This window comes from Hyperoodon ampullatus, assembly GCF_949752795.1.
Source record: "Hyperoodon ampullatus genome assembly, chromosome: 6".
NCBI classification, from domain to species: domain Eukaryota; kingdom Metazoa; phylum Chordata; class Mammalia; order Artiodactyla; family Ziphiidae; genus Hyperoodon; species Hyperoodon ampullatus.
This window is the reverse complement of record NC_136919.1, coordinates 119,960,185-119,987,175: the sequence shown is the minus strand read 5'-3', so window position 1 is coordinate 119,987,175 and position 26,991 is coordinate 119,960,185. Positions and strand designations below refer to the sequence as shown.

Sequence of the window (26,991 nt, the reverse complement as noted above, 5' to 3'; positions counted from 1 at the left end):
TCACTTCTTCTTTGTTTTTGTTTTCCTTCCTTTGTTTGCTTTGTACAACTTAAGAGCTTCATCTTGGCCTGACTGGCCCGAGCCGGGGAGCGGGGAAAGGGTGGGAGCGTTGAGGTTTAGAATCTTCTTCTGTAGTTTCAGGTCCAAAATATCAAAGGTTATCTGTATCTCAGACTGCAGCAGCTCCTTCAGGCATTCAATCTGGATGTGAATGGCCTCGTTGATGAGATTTTCTAGCTCCTGAAAGAAATGGAATGTGGCTGGTGAACAGGGCCTGGGGAAGGCTCAGGCCGTCTGCAGACAGAGTCCCATGCAGTTGCAACTTCTCAACACAGCCGCCTCCTTTCTCAGTGTGCTGGGACCTTCCATGCCCCCCCAGACCTACTCTCCATCTGTCTCCACCCCACTCTGTGCCCTGGGAGGCTGACTTTTAAGGTCTGCATCCACCAGCTCCCTTGAGCTGTGGCTGCTGGCTGAGTTCAGCCAATGGGAGACCCTGGCAGGAGATCTGAGGGTGGGGAGAGGAAGACGTCTCTCACCTTCCTGCCAGCCAGCTGGGCTTGGACATGGCCATGGTCCTCTACCTGCAGCGGCACTTCCCTCCCTGTGGCCCTCTCCTTCAGCTCTCTTTTCGCTTCTTCCCTCCTCCTCCTTCAGGCGTACTGCGGCACTCACCCCACTTCAGTGTGTCATTTATTGTTCACACTGTTCTGGGCTCAGAGGCCAGCCCCATATCCCCTACTTTCTGGTTAAGTTCCAGTTTTTATTTTCTTTGGACCCCGCAGCATGGCATGCGGGATCTTAGGTCCCTAACCGGGGATCCAAACGGCACCTCCTGCAGTGGAAGCTCAGAGTCATAACTATTGGACCTCCAGGGAGGTCCCTGGTGAAGCTCCATTTGGATGCCAGCCCCCTTCCTCTTCTGCCCTCATCTCATTCTCACATCTCAAAGCTCCAGTTGCAGGCTTCATCGGAGGGGTCAGGGGAAATTGCTCAGAGAGGGGGTGTGTCCCCCAACTAGCCAGACTGGGGAAGATTGAAAACGCAGCCACCACGCGCCAGGTTAAACAGGAGACCCTGTCTGTCATCGCAATCAGGACCATGGCATCATAAGATCCTGGCGACAGGGACCGTGTGACTGTGTTTCTCCAAGTTCCCTGCCCAAGCAACCAGTCAGTAGCGGAGAGGTCATGCTTGTCCTGGGAGTGTCAGGGGACATACCTTGAGTATCTGTTTACCTACAAGTCATTGTTTTGAGATCTCATATTTTAACTTAGAATCCCATGCAAAATCTCACATTTGCCCTAGAAAAATAGTGTTCTTCCCCTAGGGCGTCGGGGAGGATTGGGCTCCAAGAAGACGCACTGTGTTTATCCTGCGGTGTTGAGTGTCCCCAGCTCAGGGGCACAGAGCGGAGGGGACTCTAGCCTACAAGCTCCACCTGGCAGGGACCAGGAGCCAAGTAATGGAGGCCTGCAGGGGAGCTGGGGGCAGCGGAGGGGAGGGGGCTCGTTCTGCCCGTGGCCTTGCCCACGTATCTTGGAAGGTCCCTTGAAGGAGGTGGAGACAAGCCGTTGCTTGTGTTGTGTTGGGTCCCCGCTCAACGCATGAAGAGCAGCTGATGCGCTATTTACCGGGAAGACTTAAACTCAGAAGAGTATCATTGGTTCCATTGTACTCATTGTTGTTTAGAGATTTCCCCAGTGTTTTATGCACGTTTAAAGGAATGCTTCCCAAAGCCACCCACTCTTTGGCTGACAGTTCAGAGCCAGACCGCTTTCGGACCACAGAGTCCCTGAGACTCCCCGTCCCCACCCCAGCTCCAACCTCCCCAACACACGCACACATACATACACACATGCACATACTTGTCCCTGTGTTCAAAGACAAGCAACAGTGATGCTATCAGTGCCTACATATAGTTAAAAAATGAATCTAGACTCGGCCAGGCCCTCAAGGAGTTGGCTGCCCTGGGACCAAGCTAGTCGCCATTTATTGAAGAGCTGGGCATCAGGGACTCTGGCTCCTGGAGCCCCAGTAGTCCTTAAGACCTGCCAAGAGGGCAGCCAGGTTCCTAGCTCCACACACCCTCCCCCACCTCATCACATCACTGCCCTGAGCTGTCTGTCCCCTACGGCCCTTCCTTCATGGCCCCCACCCCCCGCCCAGGCATCCTCCATGGATGCTGGCTCTGCAGCAGATGAAGGGCACTGAGGAAATCTATGGTGGTTCGCAGCCTGGGAGCTCTTTTGGCAGAATCTGCAGTGGAAAGGACTTGGACTTTGGGGTCAGCCAGACCTCAGTCCAAATGTAAACTCTACCACAGGCTAGCTTGGGGACCTTGGGCCAGGCGATTAAAGTCTCCGAGCCTCAGTTGTCTCAACACTAAAATGGGGCCATGAATTATACATCTCAGGGATGTTTCATGCAACGTGCACGCAAAGCCTGTCCCCTTCTGCCCTCTCCTGGGTGTGTGGACCTCTTGCGGGCCTCAGGGTCCAGCCCGGACGTCCTCTTTGTGGGAAGGGACGTTGGTGGGGGTCAGGCGAGCCTCCTCCCGCCCCGAGGACCCCACCTCACCTCTCTCCTCAGGACCTGGTGCTGCCACCCGGGCAGCTCCGGGAGTATCTCCTGCAACAGATGTTGCTGCTCTAGTCGCAGGGCCTCCTTCAGCTGCAGCATGTAGGCCCGCTTCTGCACCTCGGCCGCGCTGAGCTCCACCACCTGCTGTTCGTGCTTCCAGACGGCCTGGTCCTTGCCCGCAGCCAGCGGGAGGGGCTGGGGTGGCACACACACCTCCAGGTGAGTGACGGTCAGCTTGACGTCCTGGTGCCGGCCCAGGACGTACTGGTAGAGTTTGTAGTGGCGGATGAACGTGTTGTGGAAGTAGTCGCACTGGGCCAGCAGGTGGGTGGTGTTCAACTGCCCCTGGTAATCTCTGAGCTTGTTCCCCAGGATCGTCACAGCCTCAGTGATGGAGCAGCCTGTGGGCACAGAGGGGCCGGGCATCGAGTGTGAACGGGGCTGAAGCTGCATTGATGTCTGATTGATACAGACTTGGACCCCAGAGTCCACGTCCTACCACCTATTCTATGTCACCATTTATTAGGTCTTGAAAGCCATGGAGTGCATCATGTTTCCCCTTTTACCTTGGCTTCTGGGACGCTCAGAGGCAATTTTATGCAGTAGCTTACATTTATCCCATTTGTTCTGATACGGTTATCTCACGCCTTACCTATATTTTGACACATAACTCTTGTTTTAAAGACTTATTTCAGCTGTGCTTTATGTTGTTTCCACTTCAAACCCTTTGGGAAGGAGATGAGGGTATAAAAAAGGATTCTGAATCGAGTGGAGCATGAGAGGATTGGAGAGACATTATATTGGCGACTTGGGTCACAGAGTTAGGCAAATGTTGTTTAGACCACGCAAAGATCAATCAGCTCTGAGGGTAGCACCGGGCAACACTCCTTGGAGGGTAAAGGGTCGTAAAGGTTCATTAAAGGGTCGCGGCTAAATGAGGTGCGTGTCCTGTGAACGGACCTCAGGCAGGGAGAGGGCAGGACAAGGGACAGAGAATGACCCTGGCCCCAGTGCGAGGAGACCTGAGTCCTCACACGGGTGCCGTCCCCGAGGCGCACTGTGACCTCGGCCAAGTCTCTCCCGCCTCCTGACTTGGTGTCAGCTCTTCAGATCGGGAGCTGGGCACAGGCTTTGGGGATTCCACCGCTCCGTCTACTGAAGACAGAGACTGGGCATTGCATGCGGGGAGCCTGGCTTTCCTCCTGGGGTGGAGGCCAGCCTGCCCGTAGATCCCCGTCCTCATCCCCCCTGGCGGAGCCCCCCACGGGGCCCTGGTGGAGTCTCCCCGCCCCAGCCAGGGTGCCCCATGCGCCTTCAGGAGGGACTGTCTCAGCCCAGCCCACACCATTTGTTTCTCAAACCCTCCTCACCCGCCGCCAATTCTGTGTTCACTTTGGCCCCTCACTCTTGGATCTGCGTGGGCCTATTGACCTTAACTCTCCCCTGAGTCCTGAGAAGGTAGAGGTATCAGGGCCTTAGAGAAATATTAGTACATGGAGCACTGCTCCACCTTGAGCCTCGTTAGCAAGTGCTGGGAGGTGTCACTGGGATTTAGGCTTCAGTCTCCTGGGGGATGGAAGGAGGGAGGCCTCTCCACTGCGCAGAGTTAAAGGTTAGCGGGCTGTGCTTCCCCTTCCTTTCAAGGCACGTCAGCAGGCCCCGAGGCCCGAGACGGTGCTGTGTCCCAGGGTGGTGGAGGGGAGGGCCCTGGGCCTGGACGGCTGACACAGCTCCGTGCCTTCCGAGCTGTGGCTCTTGGGCCTCCATTCCCTCACATGTAAAATGGGGGATAGGCATGTTTACTTCATAGGATTGTTAGGGGCACCAAATGGGATGACGTGTCCAAGCGCCTTGCACAGAACCCACGACAAGGTAGTAATCAACGAATGCTGTAGGAAAAGAGCCATGTGTTTCTGTGCTGTGAGAAGAGTCTCTCCTGGCCACTTCTTTCATTCTATCTTTTCATCTCTCCATTGGTCTGTTCATTCATCCATCCATCTCTCCATCCACCCATCCATTCACTCATCATCCATTCATCCATTTCTCCAGCCAGCCATCTCTCTATCCATCCATCCATCCATCATCCATCCACCCATCCATCCATTATCCATCTACCCATCCATCTCTCCATTCATCCATCTCTACATCCATCCACCCATCCATTCACTCATCATCCATTCATCCATTTCTCCAGCCAGCCATCTCTCTATCCATCCATCCATCCATCATCCATCCACTCATCCATCCATTATCCATCTACCCATCCATCTCTCCATTCATCCATCTCTACATCCATCCAACCATCCAGTCACTCATCATCCATTCATCCATTTCTCCAGCCAGCCATCTCTCTATCCATCCATCCATCCATCATCCACCCATTCATCCATCCACCCATCCATCCATTATCTATCTAGCCATCCCTCTCTCCATTCATCCATCTTTCCATCCATCCAACCATCCAGTCACTCATCATCCACTCATCCATCTCTCCATCCATCAACAATTAATTTGTCAAACTCTTCCTGAGGGCCTATTAATTACTAGGCACTATGCTAGGTTCTGGCAATATTATCATGTGTCTTATCAGACGCAACTCTTGCCCTCAAAGTTCTCACAGGAGAGATACACAAGCAAATGTTAATACATGTGTAACGAGGAACAGAATCAGGTGATGAGGAATGCTCAGTCAAGGATGGGGTTCTCCTGGAGAAGATGATGCATGAGTGACATCTCAGAGGCTGAGTAGGACTGAGCCAGCAAAGATGGTGTGGGAGGCATGGCATGGGTACAGCATGAGCGAGATCAGAGGGGCAAGCAGCCACATGGCACGGGTGGGGAACAAGACCGAGTGTGTTGTTGTTGGCACCTAAATGTAGAGGCAGAAAACGGCACGTGTTGAGTGGAGAGGTGGGTGGAAGGCACACGGGAGGGCCTTGAGTGCTGTGTTCAGAAGCCAGGGCTTTGTACTCCAGGCAGTGCAGGGCTTGCCCAGGGAGACTCTGGTTACGTGGTGGCCTGTGGGCAGACTGCGGCCCAGTCCGGACTGGAGTGCCAGGTCAGCAGGCGTGGGCAGAAGGGGCAGATTTGAGTGGCAGGACTGATGGCCAGGTGTGGAGGGGGATAGAGGCCTGCCCGGCTCCCAGGCTCTTCCTGGGAACCCTTGGGGAGCAGGGGCGGGGGACACCAAGAGTATATGATAAGCGTGGGACATTTACCTCTGTTGTGACCCCTGTCCTCAGAGACCTTCCAGTCTGTGGAAGAGGAGACTGTTGAACAGATGACATCCCCTCTTTGTTCTCAGCCCCCAACTCAGGGCTCTGTGCTCAGTAGGGGCCGATAGGTATCTAGTGAGTAAATGAACAAATTCTGACATGTGAAGTGTGGCGAAGGAGCTGTTCATTTATCCCTTCAACAAATATTCATTAGGGGCCTTCTTTCCATGTGTCAAGAACCCATTTATGGTCCAGGAAGGTGGTGAAAGGCTGGGGGGAACACACAGACAGTCTAACCCTGCTCAGGGCTACGTAGGGCTGGGCAGGTGCACAGTAGAAAGAAGTGACTTTCTCAGGGAAATCGGGGAGCAGTTCCCTGAGGAAGTGGTGAAGGAGCTGAGATGGGGAGTGTCAGAGGAGTTACTGGGCAAAGAGAGGTGGAAAAGAATGAAAGCAGGGAGGGGAAACAGCCTGTGCAAAGGCCCTGTGGTTGGATAAAGCTTGGCCCATTTGAGGAAATGAAAGGCTGGGGGTTGGGAGGTTGGCAGGCTAGAGAGCCTCCGGTGGGTCCCACTGGTTCTCACAGGGGCCTCCCAGACCACTCCACCCCACACCACAGCCTTATCAACTGGTTACCTTAATGTATTAAGAAAAAGTTGAAAGCTAAATTTACTGAAAATAGTTTTTAAGAAATTAATTTTGTCCATTGTTTTGCCAGAAAAATAACAGTTTTGAATGACATTTTAAGATTTGATTGCATTGCTCTCATCATTATATATTTGTATAAATTCTTCTTTGTCTACGTAATTTGACAATTTACGTACGTAAATAAGTCACATTAAAATTTACTCAGAAAGTATAGTTAAGTTCAACGTTGACGGCTTTTCAGTTCTTAATCTAACTTTAAAATGTTATTTAGTCATCTTTAACCTTGCATCGAATACAAAGAGTAAACTTTATATGTATAAAGCAGATATACATATAGTATATAATCGTACTACATACAGAATACCTAGGATATTAAAATTTGATAGCAGGGGGCAATTAGGGAAAAACATCTAAAATGGCTTCTCAAAAGGAACCAGCAATCCCACTTCTAAGTATATACCCAAAGAAATGAAATCAGGATCTTGAAGACATATCTGCACCACCATGTTCATGTCATTATTTACAAGAGCCAAGATATGGAAACAGCCTAAGTGTCTGCCATGTCTGTAGATGAATGAATGGTTAAAGAAGTTGTGATACACACACACACACACACACACACACACACACACACACACACAATGGAATACTATTCAGCCTTAAAAAAGAAGGAAATCGTGTCATTGGCAACAACATGGATGGACCTGAAGGAGACTATGCTGATTGAAATAAGCAAGACACAGAAAGATAAATACTGTGTGATTCTACTTGTATGTGGAATCTAAAAAAGTGGAACTCGTAGAAGCAGAGGGGCAGGCGCATGGATCCACACGTGGTTCAGAGTTTCTGGGAGGCAAGGCTGACGTCTGGGGGACTGGGCTGGGGGACAGACGGCTTGAGGTCTTCAGTCTGCAGAGGGCAAGCCGTGTAGTTCGCATGAGAGAGCTGGACTTCATCACAGAAGCTGGGCTCTTGAACCGGAATTCACGAAACGCAAGGACATCCAAGGAAGGGCTTCAGGACTGACCGGGACCCCAGAATTGCATCTAGAATTTTACAGCACATTGTTTCTGGGGAGAGTGCACGTTAGAGAGAATCATCAAATTCCTAAAGGAAAAGTGAAGAATCTCGGCTCGGAGCTGCGGACCACTCAGAGGCATTAAGCTGAGAAGCGAGATGCCAGGCAGGTATTTCCGTAGGATGGTACGTGGAGGACGGAGGGGACGGCCGGTGAAGGTGTCCCCGAGGGCAGGCAGCAGTGTGAGGTCATCGGTTTCTGATAATCAAAGCTGGACTTGAGGCCTGTATGGAGGCATCTTTGTGTGAACTTGGTGAGGTGAATCATGGAATCTTCTCTGGGCTCTGAGGAAGTGGATTTGCGGGAAGGCACCCTACTCCTCTTCCTACCTGGCCAGGCAGCACGTGGGGCTGGGGTCACCTGCACCCTCCAGATATGGGCAGCCCTGGCTGCCTCGTTCGGCTAGGCCAGCCCTGGTCTTCTCCACTCGGCCCCGGCAGCCATGCACAGAGTCCAGGTTTGAATCAAGAAGTGCGCGAGCCCCGTCGCGCTAACACCCCCAGGTGTCCCAGCTGCCTGTCATCCTGGCAGATGCCCTCCTACGGGCTTGGCCATGGCCTCAGCCACAGAACCCAAGTGTGGGCCTTGTCCCGGGTCAACAGGGAAGGACCCCTGGGCTGAATTCTAACTTTCAGCCCCAAGGCACTCTTTGGACCAGTTCTGGTTTTCAGCAAAAATTGTCCCAAGCTGGCTCACGAGACACACTTGGCCCCCAGGTCACCCTCCATTTGTCATGGGTTGAGAAGCCCCTGATGACTCAGGACGCCAAGGATTAAGTTTCAGGGAGAAGCCTCTGGCTTCGGGAGGGCTGATCTGTCCTTGCAAGTTGCTCTTCAAATACAGGGAGTGGCCTTCATTTGCATTGGCTGCTAGGCACTTCCTGAAGACGGTCCCCAAGGGCCTGGAGGCCAGTACCTGCGCCGAGCACAGGGGAGGGGCGGAGGGGAGCGCGGGGCCAGAGCGTGGGTGGAATAGCCCAGTTGCTCCAGCATCAGGGCAAAAAGGCACTGGGCCTGGACCGGGCGCTCTGGGCTCCCTCCCTCCCATCCCTCACGGGCTGGGGCTGGGGCTGGGGGAGGGCGAGCACAGGGGTGCCTCCTGGGGGGCTGGGAAAGGAGAAGAGGGGCTGTTCCTTCGGGTGGGGGAGGGGGAGGACCCAGCTGCCACCGGTGCCCCATGACAAACCCGTTTGTTTGTCCCCGCCTTGGGTGTGAGGGGAGGAACCCAGTCAGGCTGCAGCCTGGCCCGGCTTACCCTTCCCAATACCCGAGCACCTATCAGGGCAGCCCGGGATGGTGGGAAAGGAAAGCCCACCACTTCACCCTCCACTTCACCCCCATCCGGGGTCCCGAATGCTGCTCCCTGTCCCCTTTCTGCTCTGGAAAAGGTTCTGCCAAACTCATCCGCCCCGCGGCGCCGGTACCAGCTCAGAAGGGGTGTGTTTTCTTTGACGGGGAGAGGACTCTTGTTCAGGGAGCTCCCTCTGTGGCCTGCACGCCCTGGGTCATCTCAGGCTCCGCCCAACTCCTCCCAGCAAGGTGAGCAGATTAGCCACCATCCCCACTTTACCTGTGAGAGAAACTGAGGCTCCAAGAGGTCAAGGGATTTGCTGCAAGGCACACAGCTGGTGAGTGCCAGAGCCAGAATTCCAACCCCAGCCTGACCAGGCAAGGCTCCTGTCAGCATCCAGATCCAAGAGGCTTGGGCTTGCTTTGTAGACCCTGGAGATGGACACTGGAAGGGCTCCCCAACCCTCTCGGTGACAGTTTTCCAAAGGTTCTTTTGCAACAGGTGTTAACATGAAAATGCATGACCTTGAACACATGTTGGATCCAGGGAAATTAAACAGATGTCCTTAATATGCTAATGAGCTCAGCAAAATATGCTAATAGGCTCAGCAAATGGCCCAAAAGGGTTGAGCCTATGCAATGTTTCTTAGATTTAGTTGAGGCAAATACAGGCAGATCTTGGAGATATTTCGGGTTCAGTTGCAGACCACTGCAATAAAGCAAATATTGCAATAAAGCGAGTCACCCGAGTTTTTCGGTTTCCCAGTGCGTGTGAAAGTTATATTTACACTATACTGTAGTCTCTTACGTGTGCAATAGCCCTATGTCTAAAAAAAATGTCATACCTTAATTAACAAATATTTTATTTCTAAAAAATGCTAACTGTCACCTGAGTCTTCAGCGAGTTGTAATCTTTTTTACTGGTGGAGGGTCTTGCCTGGATGTTGACGGCTGCTGACTGGTCAGCACTCTGACCACATTGCCAAGCTTCCGGTCATACTGCACCTTGCCAGCCATGTGCTCTGTTTTCAGGCACCATTCAGTCACGAGGAGGCCCCCAGTGAGCCCAGGGCGGCCCCTGGCCTGAAGATGGCCTTGGCACTGGGGCCGTTCCTTAGAGCTTGGTGTGGTTTTAAGAGCACAGACTGGGGATTCAGACAGCTGTGGGCTCACAGCTTGCTTCTGCTTCTTAACCACTTGCGCGAGTTATTTTGCCTCTCTGGACATCAGTGTTCTCTTCTGTAAAATGGAGGCAATAAAAACATCTACCTCGTAGGGTTAGATGTGAGCATGTGTGACGGAGCTTTCCAAAGTGCCAGGTACACAGGGGCTTTCAGTACATCACGTGGTTGTCATCGTGAAGGTTCTAGGCATGGCGTCCAGCTCCCCGGGGACTGTGAGCTATTCTGGGATAAATCTGGCTTTCCAGAGGATCCCGCATGCTCCTAGGGCAATGCATTCCTAGAGCTTGGTTTTCCTCAATCCATCCCCTCCTAGGTCCTCACCTGGAAGCTCTCTCTACCTTGCTGGGGGTGGGTCATGGATGCTGATGTGCTTTTTCTCCTGGCCACACTGGCTGCTGAGGTCAAAGGATGGCTGGGAGTTGGCTGTCCCCAGTTAGGGGGTTCAGAGGGTAGAGGAAGTGGCAACTCTTCTGGTGAGACCATTTACTGAGTGACCCAATAGCTCATAGCTCTCCCCAACAACTCTGGAGCATTCTCTTCTCTCTCTTCCTGCTACTGTGAGCTCCCCGGTGGCAGGGACCTGCTCGAATGGACCAGATTTCCCCATTCCAGAGGATCTTTCCAAAAAACTCTGGACGTGTAGTTGTTGCCCAGTGTTCAGCTCTCAATAAATAATAATACAACCAGCCTACCCTGGCAGGCTACTTTACAGTTTTAAAGCATTTAATTATCCATCAATTTATTTAATTGGTCATAATCAACTTATAATAGAGGTAATTGCTGCCATTTAACAGATGAGGAAACTGACGCTTAGTGGACCTATGCAAAATCAGGACTCAAACCCAGATTCCCCAACTCCAAGGCGAGTATACCTCAGCTACTGAAGTATTTTTGAGGAGTGAACAGAAGATATGGAATATACAGAAGTACAGTACTTCCACTAGGGCATTTTAATTTTATGTTTATTGTGGTAAAATATACACGACAGGGCTTCCCTGGTGGCGCAGGGGTTGAGAGTCCGCCTGCCGATGCAGGGGACACGGGTTTGTGCCCCGGTCTGGGAAGATCCCACATGCCGCAGAGCGTCTGGGCCCGTGAGCCATGGCTGCTGAGCCTGCACGTCCGGAGCCTGTGCTCCGCAACGGGAGAGGCCACAACAGTGAGAGGCCCACGTACCGCAAAAAAAAAAAAAAAAAAAAAAAAAAAAAATATATATATATATATATATACACGACATAAAATTTACCATTTTAACCATTTTTAAGTGCACAGTTCACTGACATTAAGTCCATTTGCATTGCTGTGCAGCCATCACCACCATCCATCTCCAGGACTTGTTTCATCTTGCAAAACTGAAACTCTCTCCCCATTAAACACTAACTCCCCATTTACCTTCTCCTCCCAGCCCCTGGCAACCCTTGTTCTACTTTGTCTCTACAAATCTGATCACCCTAGTTACTTCATATAAATGGAATCATGCAGTATTTATCTTTTTGTGACTGGTTTCTTTCCTTTAGCAGAATGTTCTCAAGGTTCATCCATGTTGTAGCATGTGTCAAAATTTCCTTCCTTTTGAAGGCTGAATAATATTCCATTGTATGTACAGACCATATTTTGGTTATCCATTCATCTGTTGATGGGTTGCTTCTACTGTTTGGCTATCGTGAGTATTGCTGCCATGAACAAGGGTGTACAAATATCTGTTCCAGTCCCTGCTTTCACTTTTTTGGGGTATATACCCAGAGGTGGAATTGCTGGATCATAGGGTAAGTGTATGTTTAATTTTTTGAGCAAGTACCCTGCTGTGTTCCCATTCACTAGGTTTTTTGTGTTTGTTTTAAAGATAAACCAATAGTCACATTAAAGGAAAAATCTACCTACACATTAAGACTTAGAAAGACTTTGTTGTCCTTTTAGAGATTTTCTCCCTGTTCACTTTCCTGGGACTCAAAGGGCAAACACAGGGTCGGGTATTTTAAAGACTGTCATGGGCTTTTGCCCAAGTTTTTCTCTTTGTCCATAGTGGTCCCCTGCCTTGTCTGCTTAGCAAATGCTCCCCTCACTCCCATTCCTCAAGAAGTTGGCTAATGCTAAAGTGCTTTGGCAAGAAGGACTGCCAAAACTCTGGGGCCAGGTGATCTCAGGGTTAATGCTGGGTTTTTTTTTTACTGTGTGACGATTTGCAAGTTACCTAACCTCTCTGAACCTCAGTTCCATCATCGTGAAATGGGGACAGTAGTACCCACCCAACAGAGCTTGGTGTGAACATTAAATGAGATGATCCACGTGGAGGGCTTGTACATCAGGACTGCTGAGTGGATGTCCGCTCTTCTCCATGCCCTGGCGCGGTGCTCTGGTGACGCTTGCTGGAGAATGGCTGAGTGAATGGGGGCAGGATTAAGCTGATTTGGGAGGGTTCGGAGGTCAGAACGGGAGCCAACAGGCGGAAGGCTCAAAGAGACAGATTTCAGTTCAGAAGCAGGAAGAAATTTCTAGAAGCAAGAGCTTTATCAGCGGAGAAGTGAGGAGGCATTTAGCTGGGGAGAGAAATCCTGAATAATGTGTCTGTGTGGTGGTGGGAGGGGCCTTGGATCAGGTGACCTCTCGGGTCCTTTGACTCTAAGAAGCCATGGTGATTTCCACTGAGCTGACAGTCCCCTGTAGCCACATCTAGGGCATCGTGGGTGCCCTCTGCAGCCATCTCAAGTTTGCTGAGGGGCCTCTGACTTTGGATTTCATCCTCCTCCTCCTCATCATCATCCCCGAGATGAAAATGACCATGTAATCCCACCATCTCAGGGACAGGGCACTGTACTGAGACTAAAATTTGGCAACTTCTTACCCGTCCCTTGTCCCCTCTGCTGCTGGGGAACTCAGAGACTGACCAAGATGTCCAGCCGACTGAGGACCAACGTGGGAAGTTAGAGGGAGAACAGGGAGTCATTCCAAAGGGCCAGAGCTCTGGTCCCCAGGGCACCAGTACCACCTACCCATACTCGGGCACATCCATGCAAGAACACATTAGCCGACGGGCACAGCTCACCCTCTGGGCTGGGCCTACGCCACCCGCCGCATCGGAGCCGTCCTGCTGGGGGCCAGGATCCCAGGCTCATGCTGGGAGTAGCTCCAGGTGACCAAGTTAGGAGCCCAGTCCCCAGGTGTGCCACCTGGCTTTCCAGGTGCTCAGCCCCCCCACCGCGTGCCAGCAGCCTTGTTCCACTCACCGCGGGGCTGGGGGCTCCTCAGCTTCTTACGTGCCCTGTGGTCAAGATGGAAGGTCGCATGGCCAGGGGTGGAGGCGGGAAGGCGGGGTGGGGGATGTGCTCTGCTGTCAGACAGACCTGGGTTCAAATCCTGACGCCACTTTGACCCGGGGCAAGCTAGTTAAACTCTCTGGGCCTCAGTTCCTTCATCTTTAAAATAATGCCCATGATGCAAGGTCACAGTGAGGCTTACAGATGCTACATGAGGAAATGTCAGGATCTCTGTGCCCCGCTACACAGCAGGGATAGCCCCTCGGGGAAGGTTGGGGAAGGTTCCACGGCACAGTTTTGATTTCTGGCCGATTGATGGGCTCATCCTCTCCTGGTGGGCTGTGACCCCACTCGGTGTCAGGGGCTGTGTTAACACAACGTCCCCCACTCCCCCTCGCCTCCGCCCAATCCATAGGCTGAAATCCTAAGCCCCAGCCCCTCAGCATGTGACTGAACTTGGAGACGGCGTCTTTACAGAGGGGATTAAGGTTAAATGAGGTCACGTGGGTGGCCCTAATCCAATATGACCGATGCGTTTATAAGAAGAGATTAGGACAAGACACAGAAGCAAGGCCATGTGAGGTACGGAATGAGGACACAGCCATCCACAAGCCAAGGAGAGAGGCCTTGGCAGAAAGCAGCCTTGCTCACACCTTGATCTTGGACTTCCAACCTCCAGAACGATGAGAAAACACATTTCTGTAGTTGAAACCACTCAGTCTGGGGAACTTGGTTATGGCAGCCCGAGCAAACGAATACACTCAGGGAGGGATCTCTGGAATGAGAGCTGTACCTTTGCCCCAAGAGATGCTCTAAGATCTCAGTCAGCGGCTTCTGTGGAAACTTCCACTCTCCATCAGCAAAGTTGCCTCCAAAGGCCCCTCCTCCAGGTTTGGTCTGAGAGGCGTGGGGTTCGGGCTGCCCAGGAGAAAGCCGCTGGACAGGCAGCCTCTCAGGAAGACAGAAGGGCCCCTGCTCTCTGCGGGGCAGCTTCTGAATGGCTGGAGGCTCGCCAGCGTGGGCAGGTGCTTGGGGGCTGGCGGCGTGGCCCCGGGCATGGCCGTGAGTGCGCTGGCAGGGAGAGGTCGTGCAGGGAGCTTGGGGGAGTCATTGCCTCCCTTCAGCTCCGGGCTGTCGGGGTCGGCTGGGGTGGCTGCCTTCCATCCTACAGCTGCCTGGATGACATTTCCGGGAGAATCAGGAATGGCCGTGGGTAGGACGGCAGATGCCAGTGCCGTGACGCACTTCACCGGACACTCACCTGGCCGCCTCGTGCCTCCACCGGCCGGTCATTGAGGCCCACTTCCTCCCAGACTCAGGATTTGGGGGCCAGGCCAGCAGGAAAGGGGTTCTTCCTAGCCCAGACGTCCAGGTGGAGCACCAGAGAGAAGCCAGATGTCGATGACGACAAGAAGCAGAAGCTGCAAAGTGGCTGAAGTGATGGTGGGCAGGTGGTCACAGGCCCCGGGCGAGCATCTGCGCTGGCTCGGGTGCCTCCAGCCTTGAGTGAAGCCTGAGGCAGGGTTGGGGGGGGGGCTGCTCTCCACCCCCTTCCCCTGCTGCAATGTGCCCGTCGGAGATAAGAATCGTGGGGCTTCCCCGGGCACCCTGAATCTCTGCAGCTCCCCGAGGTCCCCAAATGCCCCAGCATCTCTCTCCTCTCCTCTCCGGGACCCGACCCGAGGCAGGGTATGCAAATCTGCTGCTTCCTGTGATTTCCTCCCACCGGGACCGTGCTGGCAGCCTTCTGTCCAGACTGGTGACTTCACCCTGGGCCCCAAGGACGCAGCAGGATGGGATCTGCCCGGGGCTTCCCGGAGGCTGGCAGAGGAGGTGCCGACTAAAGGACTGAGACCAGGACGTCCTGGTGAGCCATTTGCCAGCACGGAATCAGCTTATGCTTTTGAATAATGGGCCACGCTTTCCCTCCTGGTTCTGAGACTCGATTGGGCCGGGAGATAAGCCGAGCTGGCGGCCGTCCTGGCAGAGCTCTGAATCATTGTTGTGCAAACAGGACCCTCCTTAAAGGCTGTCTGCCAACTTTGTTACCTAGTATGCAAACAGAACTCAACCATCACTAGCCCTAGATTAACCCCCACTGAAAAAAAAAAAAAAATTCATCCCTGGAGAAGCTACCTTCCAAGAAGAGGGACAGCCCACTGTGGACTTTAGCCGAAACAGAAGCTGGAAGGTGAGCTGGCCGGCCAGTGTGACCCCCACCCCCACCCCGGCTGTCTGCATCCCACGGCCCACGACCTGTGATGGGTGGGGTGTGCCTGGGGGAAGGGACAGGGGGGACACGAGGTGAGAAGCACTAGAGCTCACTTGGGATCTGAGCTTCCTGCCCCTGGCGGCCGGGGTCCCCTAACAGGGGGAACGAAGAGACGCCATCTCCTCATGCTGGTGGGCACTGGGCCGTCCTCACCAGTGTGCCCGAGGGCGGGGCACCTGCATTAGGGGCCAGTCTGGACCTCCATTATGCGGGCCCATGACTTGAACTCATCTGCAGTCCTGCCTGCAGGGGGAGGGAGAGACAAGAAGTGGCCCAGACAGCAAGACCCCGGGAGGGGCGGGGCAGCGTGCAGCAACCTCTGGTCCCGGACCGCCAGCCTCTGCCGTGCGGCCTGCCTCACCCCCACACCTGGTGGGAACTAACCTTTGCCGAGCATTTCCTACATGCCTCCCACTCTAGTATACTCTGCAGGCCCTGTCTCTTTAGTTTTTCCAACCGCCCTATGAGTTGGAACTATCATGGCCCTATTGTAGAGGTAAGGAACGGAAGGCACAGAGAGGTCAAGTACTGCTCTCAAGGGTGCACAGCAATGTGTTGGAGGCAGACTTGAATCCAGGCCTACTGACTGCAGAGTTTGGTGCCTGATTGCTCGGCTATGCGGCCTTTAGCCTGGCCAGCCTGGGCCTGGAGCTGATGCACAGTGAGCAGGAGCGTCCGGGGGAGAAAGGAGGTGCCCGCTGAAATTCCACCCCCGCCTCTGAGGACTGATGCGCTTGTTCACACTCTTGTGAGTGTCCCAGTGGTGGGTTTCTGGGAGGCAGTGTGGGCGTGGCTCTGCAGGGCGATGTCCGGCCAGCGTGGCTGCTTTCTGCAGCAGCAGGCGTCATCCTGATGACAGCGTGGCGGGGCCTGAGGTGCGTGGGCCTAGCTCAGGAGGCCGGGTCCTCGGGTGGCTCTCCCCTGATGCACCCACACTCTTCACCCTCCAAGCCCAGAGTCAGCTGGAGTCGGCACCCACAGCGGGTCCGTTAGCCGGGGGTGGAGCCGGGACCGCCTTATCTGCCTCGTTTCATGCAGCCGCACTTCGGGGACGAGTCTGCAGTTCACTTTACCTCCAGGCGCCCTGGTCCCTGCGGCGCATCCGAGGAGAAAGGGCCTCGGGACCATCTCTGCTGCTCTTGAGAAGGGGCTGAGGTGACTCCTGGACGTTTGGAGGCTGATGTGAAGCGGGGTGTGCACAAAGCACGGCCAGCCACACCTGATGGATCAGGCCATCTCGGAATCACATCACCCCCGTCGCATCTCCGGGTCTTTGTCCCTGAAACTAAGGGCCAGTCCTCACTGAGCGCTGGCTAGGCACCAAGCGCTGTGCTGTGGGCTTCATCGTCATGACCTCAGTCCTATGAAGTGGGCGCTCTTATTTTTCTCCTTCTCTCGATGTGTAATTAGAGGCTCCGAGGTGGTGTGGCTGCCTAGGACCTCATGTCCTGCAAGGGACTGAACTAGGATTCGAGTCTTCTCTCCAGGTTTGGAGCCCCCAGATGGATGCTGTCTTCGGCGAGTCCAGTTTCAGGCACTGGGACCCCACCCAAGAGCTTCTTCCTACTTGACGTTTGTACCAGCCATGTTTCACAAATTTGGAGCTGATTTAAAAGTAAGAGGAAAATCTTGTAAGCTGGATGTCCCAGGATCAAGAGTTAAAAGATGCCAGAAGGAGAATTCCCTGGTGGTCCGCTGGTTAAGATTCTGCATTCTCACTGCCAAGGGCCCGGGTTCAATCCCTGGTTGGGGAACTAAGATCTCACAAGCCAACAATGGGCCAACACTGACAAGACGGAATCAGTGGGGATGATTGTAAAGTCTTGCATGTGCATTCAACATGGCCATGTGCAAGGGCAAGATTGGGAAAATGGCTAGGGATGGTGCACTGCCTGTCCAATATGGTCGTGACGTTGATGCTGATAAAGAAAATATACCCATAGGCTATATGAATAGGAGCATCATCACCAGGACAAGGGTGATGATAAAATCCCTGATCACTTCATTGATCAAATCGCAGGTGGTATTGTGTTGGATCTGGATGCCATATTTTAAGAATGATATTGACAGGCTTCCCCTGTGGTGCAGTGGTTGAGAATCCGCCTGCCAATGCAGGGGACATGGGTTCGATCCCTGGTCTGGGACGATCCCCCATGCCGCAGAGCAACTAAGCTGGTGTGCCACAACTACTGAGCCTGTGCTCTAGAGCCCGTGAGCCACAACTACTGAGCCTGCGTGCTGCAACTACTGAAGCCCGTGCTCCTAGAGCCCGTGCTCCACAATGAGGGAAGCCACTGCAATGAGAAGCCCACGCACCGCAACGAAGAGTAGCCCCCGCTCGCCACAACTAGAGAAAGCCTGAATGCAGCAACGAAGACCCAACGCAGCCAAAAATAAATAAATAAATAAATAAAATTAAATTTTAAAGAAAGAATGATATTGACAAACACAAGGATGCCCAGGAAAGGGCAGAAAGAGAGGGGGGACGGGGTGGGGCGGTGGGGTGGAGGGGTCTATGGAAAGGATGCAGTGTTAAGAATGATAAAGACAGGAAATAGTCCAGGGGAAGATTCTGAGCAAGGGAGGTTGCCCAGTGTCTTCAGTCAAAAGCTAATGTGCTTTGGGCCTTCTCTCACCTTCCAAGATGGCCCACACTCTGTCTATGGAGTGTGCTTCTCTGTGAATAAACCTTCTTTCTCTTTAAAAAAAAAAAGATAAAAGGCCCTTGGGGATGTCCAGTCGACATGTGAAGATGTAATGGTCAGGGTGCATGAAGCCCATCCAGTATCTGCAGGGCCAGCCCACTGCTTCTAGAGGACACACTCTGGGCGTGTGAGTAGAAGGTGCGGGAGACGGGTTTAACTAGATATAAGGAGGAATTCCTAATACCGAGAGTGGTTGTATAAAGGAATGAATTGCCTCAGAAGGAGGGAGCGCCCCATGGCTTGGAGTGCCAGCAAAGGCTGGGAAAACCTCGCTGGCTGGTTGAGGGGTGTCCCTGCAGTAAAGGGAATTACATTTTCGAATCACCAAGTCTCCTAGCAACTCTAAGGTTTAGGTCTACCAGACATAGATAGACTGTACTGGTAAGGTATGTGATTGCCAGAAATACTGAAAGCGCCAGTGCAATCTAATCTCCTCAGTTTGAAGTTGGGTTTGCATCATCATCCACTGTTTTTCAAGGGCTCAGCCTGGGGAAGGCTCTAATGGAAACTTGAAAGAGTCCGAGTTCCCACCTGCTTGGGGCTGACATTCTTCTCCTGCTCGTCAGTGTTTGTTCTGGCCACGAGCCACTGCAGAGCTCAAACAACAGGGCTGAACTCTGGTAGCCAGGCGTTGCTGTGAGCAGTGGGGTGCGGGACCCGGAGGGATGCCAAGAAGGCCCCGAGGGGGCAGGGATGTCTCGGGTGGGATGCAATTGCCCAGGGATCCCTGCAACCAGCCCATGAGCATTGCCATGTCTTGCTTAAGCCTTCAGGCTGGGACCACTGGGTTGGAATGCTGGCCTGGAGGAGAGACATGGAAGGGCACCCGGGCAGCTCAAGAAATAAAAAAAAAAGGCTGGTGCAAGTGCACATAATATGTGTGATAGGAACACTGAGTGGCTTGAAGCAGAGGAGTGATGGGATTTTACTTGTGTCTGAAAAAAATCACGGTGCAGCTTGGTGAATGGGTGCAGAAATACAATATGTGAAAGCGGTGGACAGGTTAAGAGGTGGTGGTGGATGAGCACGTGGTGAAAAGTGGTGAGACTGGACGTTCAGGTGCTGCTGATAGGACAGGTGGGTGAGCTCTGGGTGCACCTGGGACAAGGCATTGTGAGTCCTGTTTGCTTGGCAGCTGTTTACGATCTTGGTCAGAAGGCCAGTGGAGGACCTCAAATTACAGATTACAAAACTTTCATGCTAAAACAATTTTTCAAACTAAAGAAAAGTTTCCCCAAAAGTACATAAGGCAGTGTGATATTGGCAAAACAATAGACAACTAGACCAATGGAGCACAATAGAGCCCAGACATAGACCCATGCAAATATAGGTGACTGATCTTTGACAAAGGAGCAAAGGCAGTACTGTGGTGTAAAGATAATCTTCAACAAATGGTGCTGGAGCAAGTGGACATCCGCATGGAAACAAACAACAGCAAAAAAATCGACACAGACCTTACACCCTTCATAATCATTAACTCAAAACGGGTCACAGATCTAAATGTAAGATACAAAACTATTAAACTTCTAGAAGATAACAGGAGGAAATCTAGGTGACCTTGGGTTTGGCAATGACTTTTCATATACAACACCCAAAGCATGATATGTGAGAGAAGAATTGATAATCTGGACTTCATGAAAATTAAGAAGTTCCACTCTGCAAAAGACAGTGTCAAGAGAATCAGAAGACGAGCCACAGACTGGGAGAAAATACTTGCCAAAGACACATCTAACCAAGGACTCTTATGCAAAATATACAAAGAACACTTAAAATTCGACAATAAGAAAAAAACCTGACTGAAAAAAAGGGTAAAAATCTTAACAGACATGTCACCGAAGAAGATATACCGATGGCAAATAAGCTTATGAAAAGATGCTTCACATCATATGTCACCAGGGAAATGTAAATTAAAACAATGAGAGACCACAACATGCCTATTGGAATGGCCAGAATCCAGAACACTGACAACACCAAATGTTGGCAAGGATGTGGGGCAATGGGAACCCTCATCCATGGCTGGTGGGGATGCAAAATGGCGCAGCCACTTTGGAAGACAGTTTGGTGCTTTCTTACAAAACTAAACATGCTCTTACAATATGATCTAGCAACTACCCTCCTTGGTATTTACCTAAGGAGTTGAGAACTTATGTCCGCGCAAAAACCTACAGATATTTCTTGCAGCTTTATTCGTAAGTGCCCAAAGTTGGAAGTAACCAAGATATCCTTCAGTAGATGAATGGATACATAAACTGTGATATATCTAGACAATGGAATATTATTCAGCCCTTAAAAGAAAGTAGCTATCAAGCCTTGTAAAGACATGTAGGAAACGAAAATGCATATTACTTGTGAAAGAAGTCAGTCTGAAAAGGCTACAGACTGTATGATTCCAACTATATGACCTCCTGGAAAGGCAATACTACAGAGACAGTAGAAAGATCTACTTTCTGCTCATTGAGGGGGAGGGAAGGATGAGAAGGTGGAGCACAGAGAATTTCTAGGGTAGTGAAACCATTCTGTATATTTTAATGGTGGATACACACCATGATACATTTGTCAAAACCCTTAGAATGCATAACACCAAGCAGGAACCTTAATGTAGACTATGGACTTGGAGTGATAATCATGTATCAGTGTAGGTTCATGGACTGTAACAGATGTACCCACTCTGTGGAGGGGGATATTGACAACGGGGGAGTCTGTGAGTGTGTGGAGACAGGGTTTCTGTGGGTAATCTCTGTACCTTCTGCTCTATTTTGCTGTGAACTTAAAACTGCTCTAAAAAATAAAGTCTATTAAAAAAACAGTACAGCCGGAAACCATAAAACTCCTAGAAGAAAACAGTGAAATCTCCTTGACGTTGATCTTAACAATGATTTTTTGGGGGGTATGACACCAGAAGTAAAGGCAACAAAAGCAAAAATCAACAGGTGGGACTGCATCAAATTAAAGCTTCTGCACAGCAAAAGAAATGATCAACAAAATTAAAAGGCATCCTACAGAATGTGAAGAAATATTTGCGAACCATATGTCCAATAAGGGGCTAGTATCCAAAATATGTCAAGAACTCATACAACTCAGCAGCAAACACCCGAATAGTAAAATATTAAAAATAAAATAATAAAAATGGGGAAAGTATCTGAATATGCATTTTCCCATAGAAGGCATACAGATGGCCAGCAGGTACATGAAAAGGTGCTCGATATCACTAATCGTAAGGGAATGCAAATCAAAACCACAGTGAGATCTCACTTCATACCTATTCGAATGGTTATCCTCAAAAAAACAAGAGATAACAAGTCCTGGAGAGGATGTGGTAAAAAAGGGCATCCTTGTGCACTGCTGGTGGGAATGTAAATTGATACAGTCACTATGGAGAACAGTATGGAGGTTCCTTAAAAAACTAAAAATAGAGCTACCATACGACCCAGCAATCCCACTTCTGGTTATATATTCAAAGGAAATGAAATCACTCTTGAAGAGATATCTGACCCCCATGTTCATTGCAGCATTATTCACAATAGCCAAGGTATGGAAACAACCCATGGATCTATTGACAGACAAATGGATAAAGAAAACGTGAATATATACTATATCTGTGTGTGTGTATATATATATATATATGTGTGTGTGTGTGTGTACACACGCACTCACACACACACACATACACAGGAATATTATTCAGCCATAAAGGAAGGAAACCCTACCATTTGTGACAACATGGTGAACTTTGAGGGCATTATGGTATGGGAGAAAAGTCAGAGAAAGACAACTATTGTATGATCTCATTTATATGTGGAATCTAAAAAAAACTGAACTCATGGAAGTAGAGAAGAGATAGGTGGTTGCCAGAAGCATGGGTTGGGATGTGGGCAAAATGGGCGAAGGTGGCCAAAGGTACAAACTTCCAGTTATAAGATAATTAAGTCCTGGGGATATGATGTACAGCACGGTGATTATAATTAACAATTTTGTATTGTATATTTGAAAGTTGCCAAGAGAGTAGGCATTAAAAGTTCTCAACCCAAGAAAAAAAATTGTAACTAGGTGAGGTGATGCTCGTTAAACTTATTGTGGTAATTATTTCGCAATATATTCATATAGCAAATCATGTTGCATACCTTAAACTTATACAGTATTGTATGTCAATTATATCTCAATGAAGCTAGAAAAAAATAATACAAAGAAAAATTTCCCAAACTACTTAAAGAATAAGTGATCCACCTAATGCCCCACCCTCCAGGATCCTTTTGTGTGCATTTCCTCACACAAGGACATTCATAACCACAGCCACCAGAATCCGGAGACACGTCACTACTGTCCAATCCCCAGACCTGACCCAAGTCTCTCCAGCTGTCCCAGTAACATTCTTTACAGCAAAAGGACCCGAACTGGGACCACCTGTCATGTTTAGTGGACACGTCACCTCAGTGTCTTTCAGTTTGGAACAGTTCCTCTATCTTTCCTTGGTTCTCAAGACCTTAATGCTTTGAAGCTTAAAGGAGAGGGACTTGGTGCAGTGCCCCTAATTGGGAGTGTTTTTTTAAATGACATCATGTTCTGAGTCTTTGCCAGAACCATCACAGAAGGAGGCTGGCTAATTCTTTTGCATCCCGTCAAGCGGCAGAGTATTCTGTGTCCTCTTACGGGTGGATCATTTGATTAAGGAGGTGTCTGCCAGGCTACCTCACTGTAAAAGCGTTCTTTTCCCCTTTGCAGTCAGTGAGGTTGTTGTGGGGAGGTTCTTGGGAAGTGCGTAAGTATCCCATTTCCCATCAAGCATTCACCCACTGGGCTTAGCACCTACTGATGATTCTTGGCTGAGTATTACTACGATGTTGGCCATGGATTTGCTTAACGGATGAATCGGCAACTCAGAGCCTAAGGGGTGGACAGATGTGGCCACATCTCCTTGTGCCATGGATCAAGGGGAGAGATGCTTACCCTCTTCTCCTGAAGCCCAATGCAGGGTAGGGGTGGGAGAGAGGCTCCCTCCATAACCTGACTGTGGTTCCCCCATCCCTGCCAGTAAGCTGACACCTGTAGAGGATTCCCTCAAGACACTCAGCAGAGCAAACACGGATGCTGGGAACCATTTAAGTTCTCTCAGGAGTACAGTGAAAAGTCAATGAAGGGCTTTAAGCAGAATAGTGACACACTTACGTTAAGCAGAAACAAAACAAAAATTCTAAATGATGGTCCCTCCTTCTCTCTTTTCTAAAACAAAAATTAACTTCCTTCTGAGCCTGCTCTCAACTAGCTGCCCTAGAGGTATGGGTCTAACGATGAAGTTCATACTAAAGTGTAAATGACTGACTGAAAAGCAAACACCCCTGGCTACTTTGTGAACAGCTTGACGTGGTGCAAGAGTTTCCACCAGGGAGATCAGGGATAGGACTCAGCAAGGACATTCTGTTTGCTCCACTTTCCAGAAAATCTGGATAGGGACCCTCTTTGTGAGCATACAAGAGGCTAAATGCCAGGGGAAAAAAGGAAGGGGCTCTAGGCTCCTCGGAGAGCTCCTGAGTTTGTGTGCCCGCCCCAAGCCTCGCTGACTCCTGCCCTGGATGCCCCGTACCTTTGGTTTCTTTGAGCAGCTCTTCTGTGAATTTGACCACCTGGGCCACCTCTACCCAGGGGAAGCCTTTGCTCGCAGCAAAGATGATACTTTCGTAGAGGGTGTCCAGCAGGATGCTTCTGCGGGAGTCTCTGAGCTCGTCAAACTCTTCCCAGTTCAACAGTCTCCGTAGGTGCCCCCGACCTTCTGGTTTCTGCAGGGCATGATATATGAGGGGTGGAGGATGAGACTGAGGAATCAGGATGCCATCATCACTGGGAAAAACACTACTGGGGGCCCAGCATATGCCCCCCAGGATCCTGAAGAGTGACCCAGAATGGGGGTATGCTGGGCAGAATTCATCTTTCATTTCTGGACAGGTTTCCCTCACCTTTCTAGCACTGCTCCTTCCTCTGGGTGTTCTCATGCTAGCTGCTGCAGTTCCAGGTTTCTACACCTCCAGCCGGCGTCAAGTACTGAATTATTATGATCCTCGCTTCCCCTTCCCTCAAACAAAATTTGACTTTCCTCTGAGACGACTCCCACCCAGCTAACGGCTCCAGAGATGGCGATCTTATCATGAAATTCATACTAAAGTGTAAATGACTGGCCAAGAAGAGGTTTGGAGATGCAATGCTTTAGCAGAGAAATGTGTCTCGCTTGGTGAAGCTAGGCGATAGAGACTGGTCAGGGTACCTCTTATTTCCCTCTATAGGTTAGGATTCATTTTACTTGAGAGGTCACCTGGCCCTTCCAGAAAGGTTCTTAGAGATCACACCAACACATGTAGGAGAATCAAGTGCCTTTCAAAGAGGGCGTAAGAAAAGGTGTGGCATGAAGTGGGCAACCACCAAACATTGGAGCTCCCCTGGGGGGAGGAGAGGGGGAACCTATGGAAGACGGTGCCCGAGTAAGGCCCAGAGCCTTGTCTCAGCCCCTGGTCACTCCTCTCTCCTCCCCTGCAGCCCTTTTAGATCCCTAGGTTGGCACCTGATGGGTGCTGGAAAATCCAGGGAAGGTGGTGAAATCACAGATCCCGGGCCGGGGGCGTCCCCAACAGTTTGAAGCTGCCGGTCAGAGGCTGACCTGTGCACATAGCTGGCCTGCGGTCTTCTTGCCTGAGGTCTGCAGCAGAGCCCGGACACCCCTCTGTGGACAGCTCAGAGGCCCGGGCCCTGCTGGCTGGATTCTCTTCACTCTGCAGGTGCCCACCTTGCTCATGTCTTCCGGCCTCAGAAATGGTTCTGAGAAACCGTCAAAATCTGCCCTCTTCTTTGCCCTAGAGACACAGACCCCACCCTCTGCCACACACACAATCACACACACACCCTCCCTCCACACGTTGGCGTACAACCCCAGGGGGCTCACAGAGCCCTGGAGCTCCTGGTGAAGGTGGCACCCCTGTGACGAGACCCTGGGGCCTCCCGGGCCCTCCTTGGAGTGCGGGTGGGCACAGTGCCTCCATGCCCACCTCCTCTGTCCCTCCACACGGGCTCTGCTGCATCAGGGACTGTCACTGCAGGCCCGGAAAATAGCCCCAAGCTCCAAGGGCTGGGAAGACTTTGGCCTGGCATCCCCCGGGCACACACCCGTGGCGGGCGGGCCTCAGAGCTGGTGTACTGGGACAGGAGATCCTGTCCTGGGGTCCCTCGGAGGACACACCTCACTCTTAGATCAATCTGAGCACACCTCCTTTGAAAAGTCACAAGTTCTCTTCACCTGAAGTTGGAAGACTTTTTTCACTCCCTGGGGTGTCAGGAGTGCCATGGCCTCTACATCCAGTTGCTAGGAGACCTAGCCAGGACTGACTCAGAGCTTCAGGAATGCTGAGGGTGCCTGCTTTGTGAGGTCATGAAGACCCACTTAGAGGTGGCTCTCCCAGGCTCCTTCCTCTGGCCCTGCTCTCCAGCTGGCTCTGGGTCCCAGCTCCCCACACCTGCGCGGCGACCCGGAACACTTTCTTATCTCCAGCCTCCCCCTCATAAACTGTTCTCCTTCAGGCTGTGAGCCTTCTCAGGCTTCCCTGTACACACACACACACACACACACACGGTCCCCCATGCTCCACATTCTACCAAGTCCCACCCCTCTCCTTCTAACCCAAGCCCCGCTTCTCTGCTTCCTTCCACAGTAGGGATCTGTCTCTGTGGAAAGGTGGGCCTCCTTTTGCCGTCCTCACCTCCTCACTGACTCCTCATCCCACCAGGATCTGGCTTCCACCCTCTTCTGCACTGGCCAGGGGCATCCCGACTTCCTGCTGCATGCATCCCTGTTTTGTGTTGGCTGCAGAAAACAGCTCTGGGGGGGTGTCCCCGTGCAGTGGCCAGACACCCGCATGCCAAGATCTGCGGGGAGCTGGTCACGCTCTCCCGCTTAGCCTGGCCCTTCTCTGTCCCAGAAGCCCAGCTGGGGACCTGAGGGGCGAGTCCTGCTCCCCGCTGCCTCCCTGCCCATAAGCCCCCACTCCGTGCCCAGGAGCCTCCGGGGGAAAGCCCGGGGCTCTGGGGGAGTCGCTGGCTGAGCTGTCTGGTCCTGGGGTTGCCTCCACTGGGACCTGCCCAGGCTCTTTGGTGTCGAGCCTGGCCAGGGGGGTCCTGGCCACGCGTGAGAGCTCACGCAGGTCCCAGCCTGTGCCACGTCAACCACTCAGAGCCATCATTCCCGTCGGCCACGGGACTCCACCTTCCTGGTCCTCGTGGTCATGTTACTTCAGGGCCCTCGCTGCCTCTCCTGCCGCTGGGAAGACCTGGGTTAGGGTCACTTTGTTCCACTCCCGCAGATTACTAGGGACAAGGCGAGGGGGAAGGGGTCCCTGGGGCCCCTCATGAACACGTACCCATTCCCTCTTCAGCAACTTTCACACTCCCGTTTATCTCATGGAGGGAACGAGTGGACCAAGTGTGCCCCTCTGCAACGTGTAGTTGCTATACCACTGTCCCTTTCTGTCCTTGCCAACCTCGGCCGATGCTTCTGTTGAACATCTGTTTATTTCTCGGCTTCTAACGAGCCACTCTCTCCTGAAGGATCTTAGGTCTCTCCGCCCGTTCCTTCTCTGCCTTCTGTGAAGACCTGCTTGCCTCCGTTGGTCCCTTACGTGTTGCCATGATCCAGGGTTCTGTCCACAAACTCCTGTCTTTCTAGGTCACGCATCCCTTTTAAAAATTCTAATGGTGAGAACACAACACGAGATCTACCCTCAAAACATT

General features: G+C 51.6%; 1 protein-coding gene across 1 annotated transcript; it reads right to left on the bottom strand.

Annotated features, from left to right (window-relative positions):
* Positions 1–25,552, bottom strand: LOC307054903 (uncharacterized protein C8orf74 homolog; the record flags this gene model as incomplete). The annotated part of the gene is made up of 4 exons (XM_079706762.1): positions 1–240; positions 2,581–2,984; positions 23,807–23,999; positions 25,505–25,552. The coding sequence occupies 4 exons, from the start codon at positions 25,550–25,552 to the stop codon at positions 1–3; spliced, it is 885 nt and encodes a 294-aa protein (XP_079562888.1).
* Between the last annotated feature and the right edge of the window lie 1,439 nt (positions 25,553–26,991).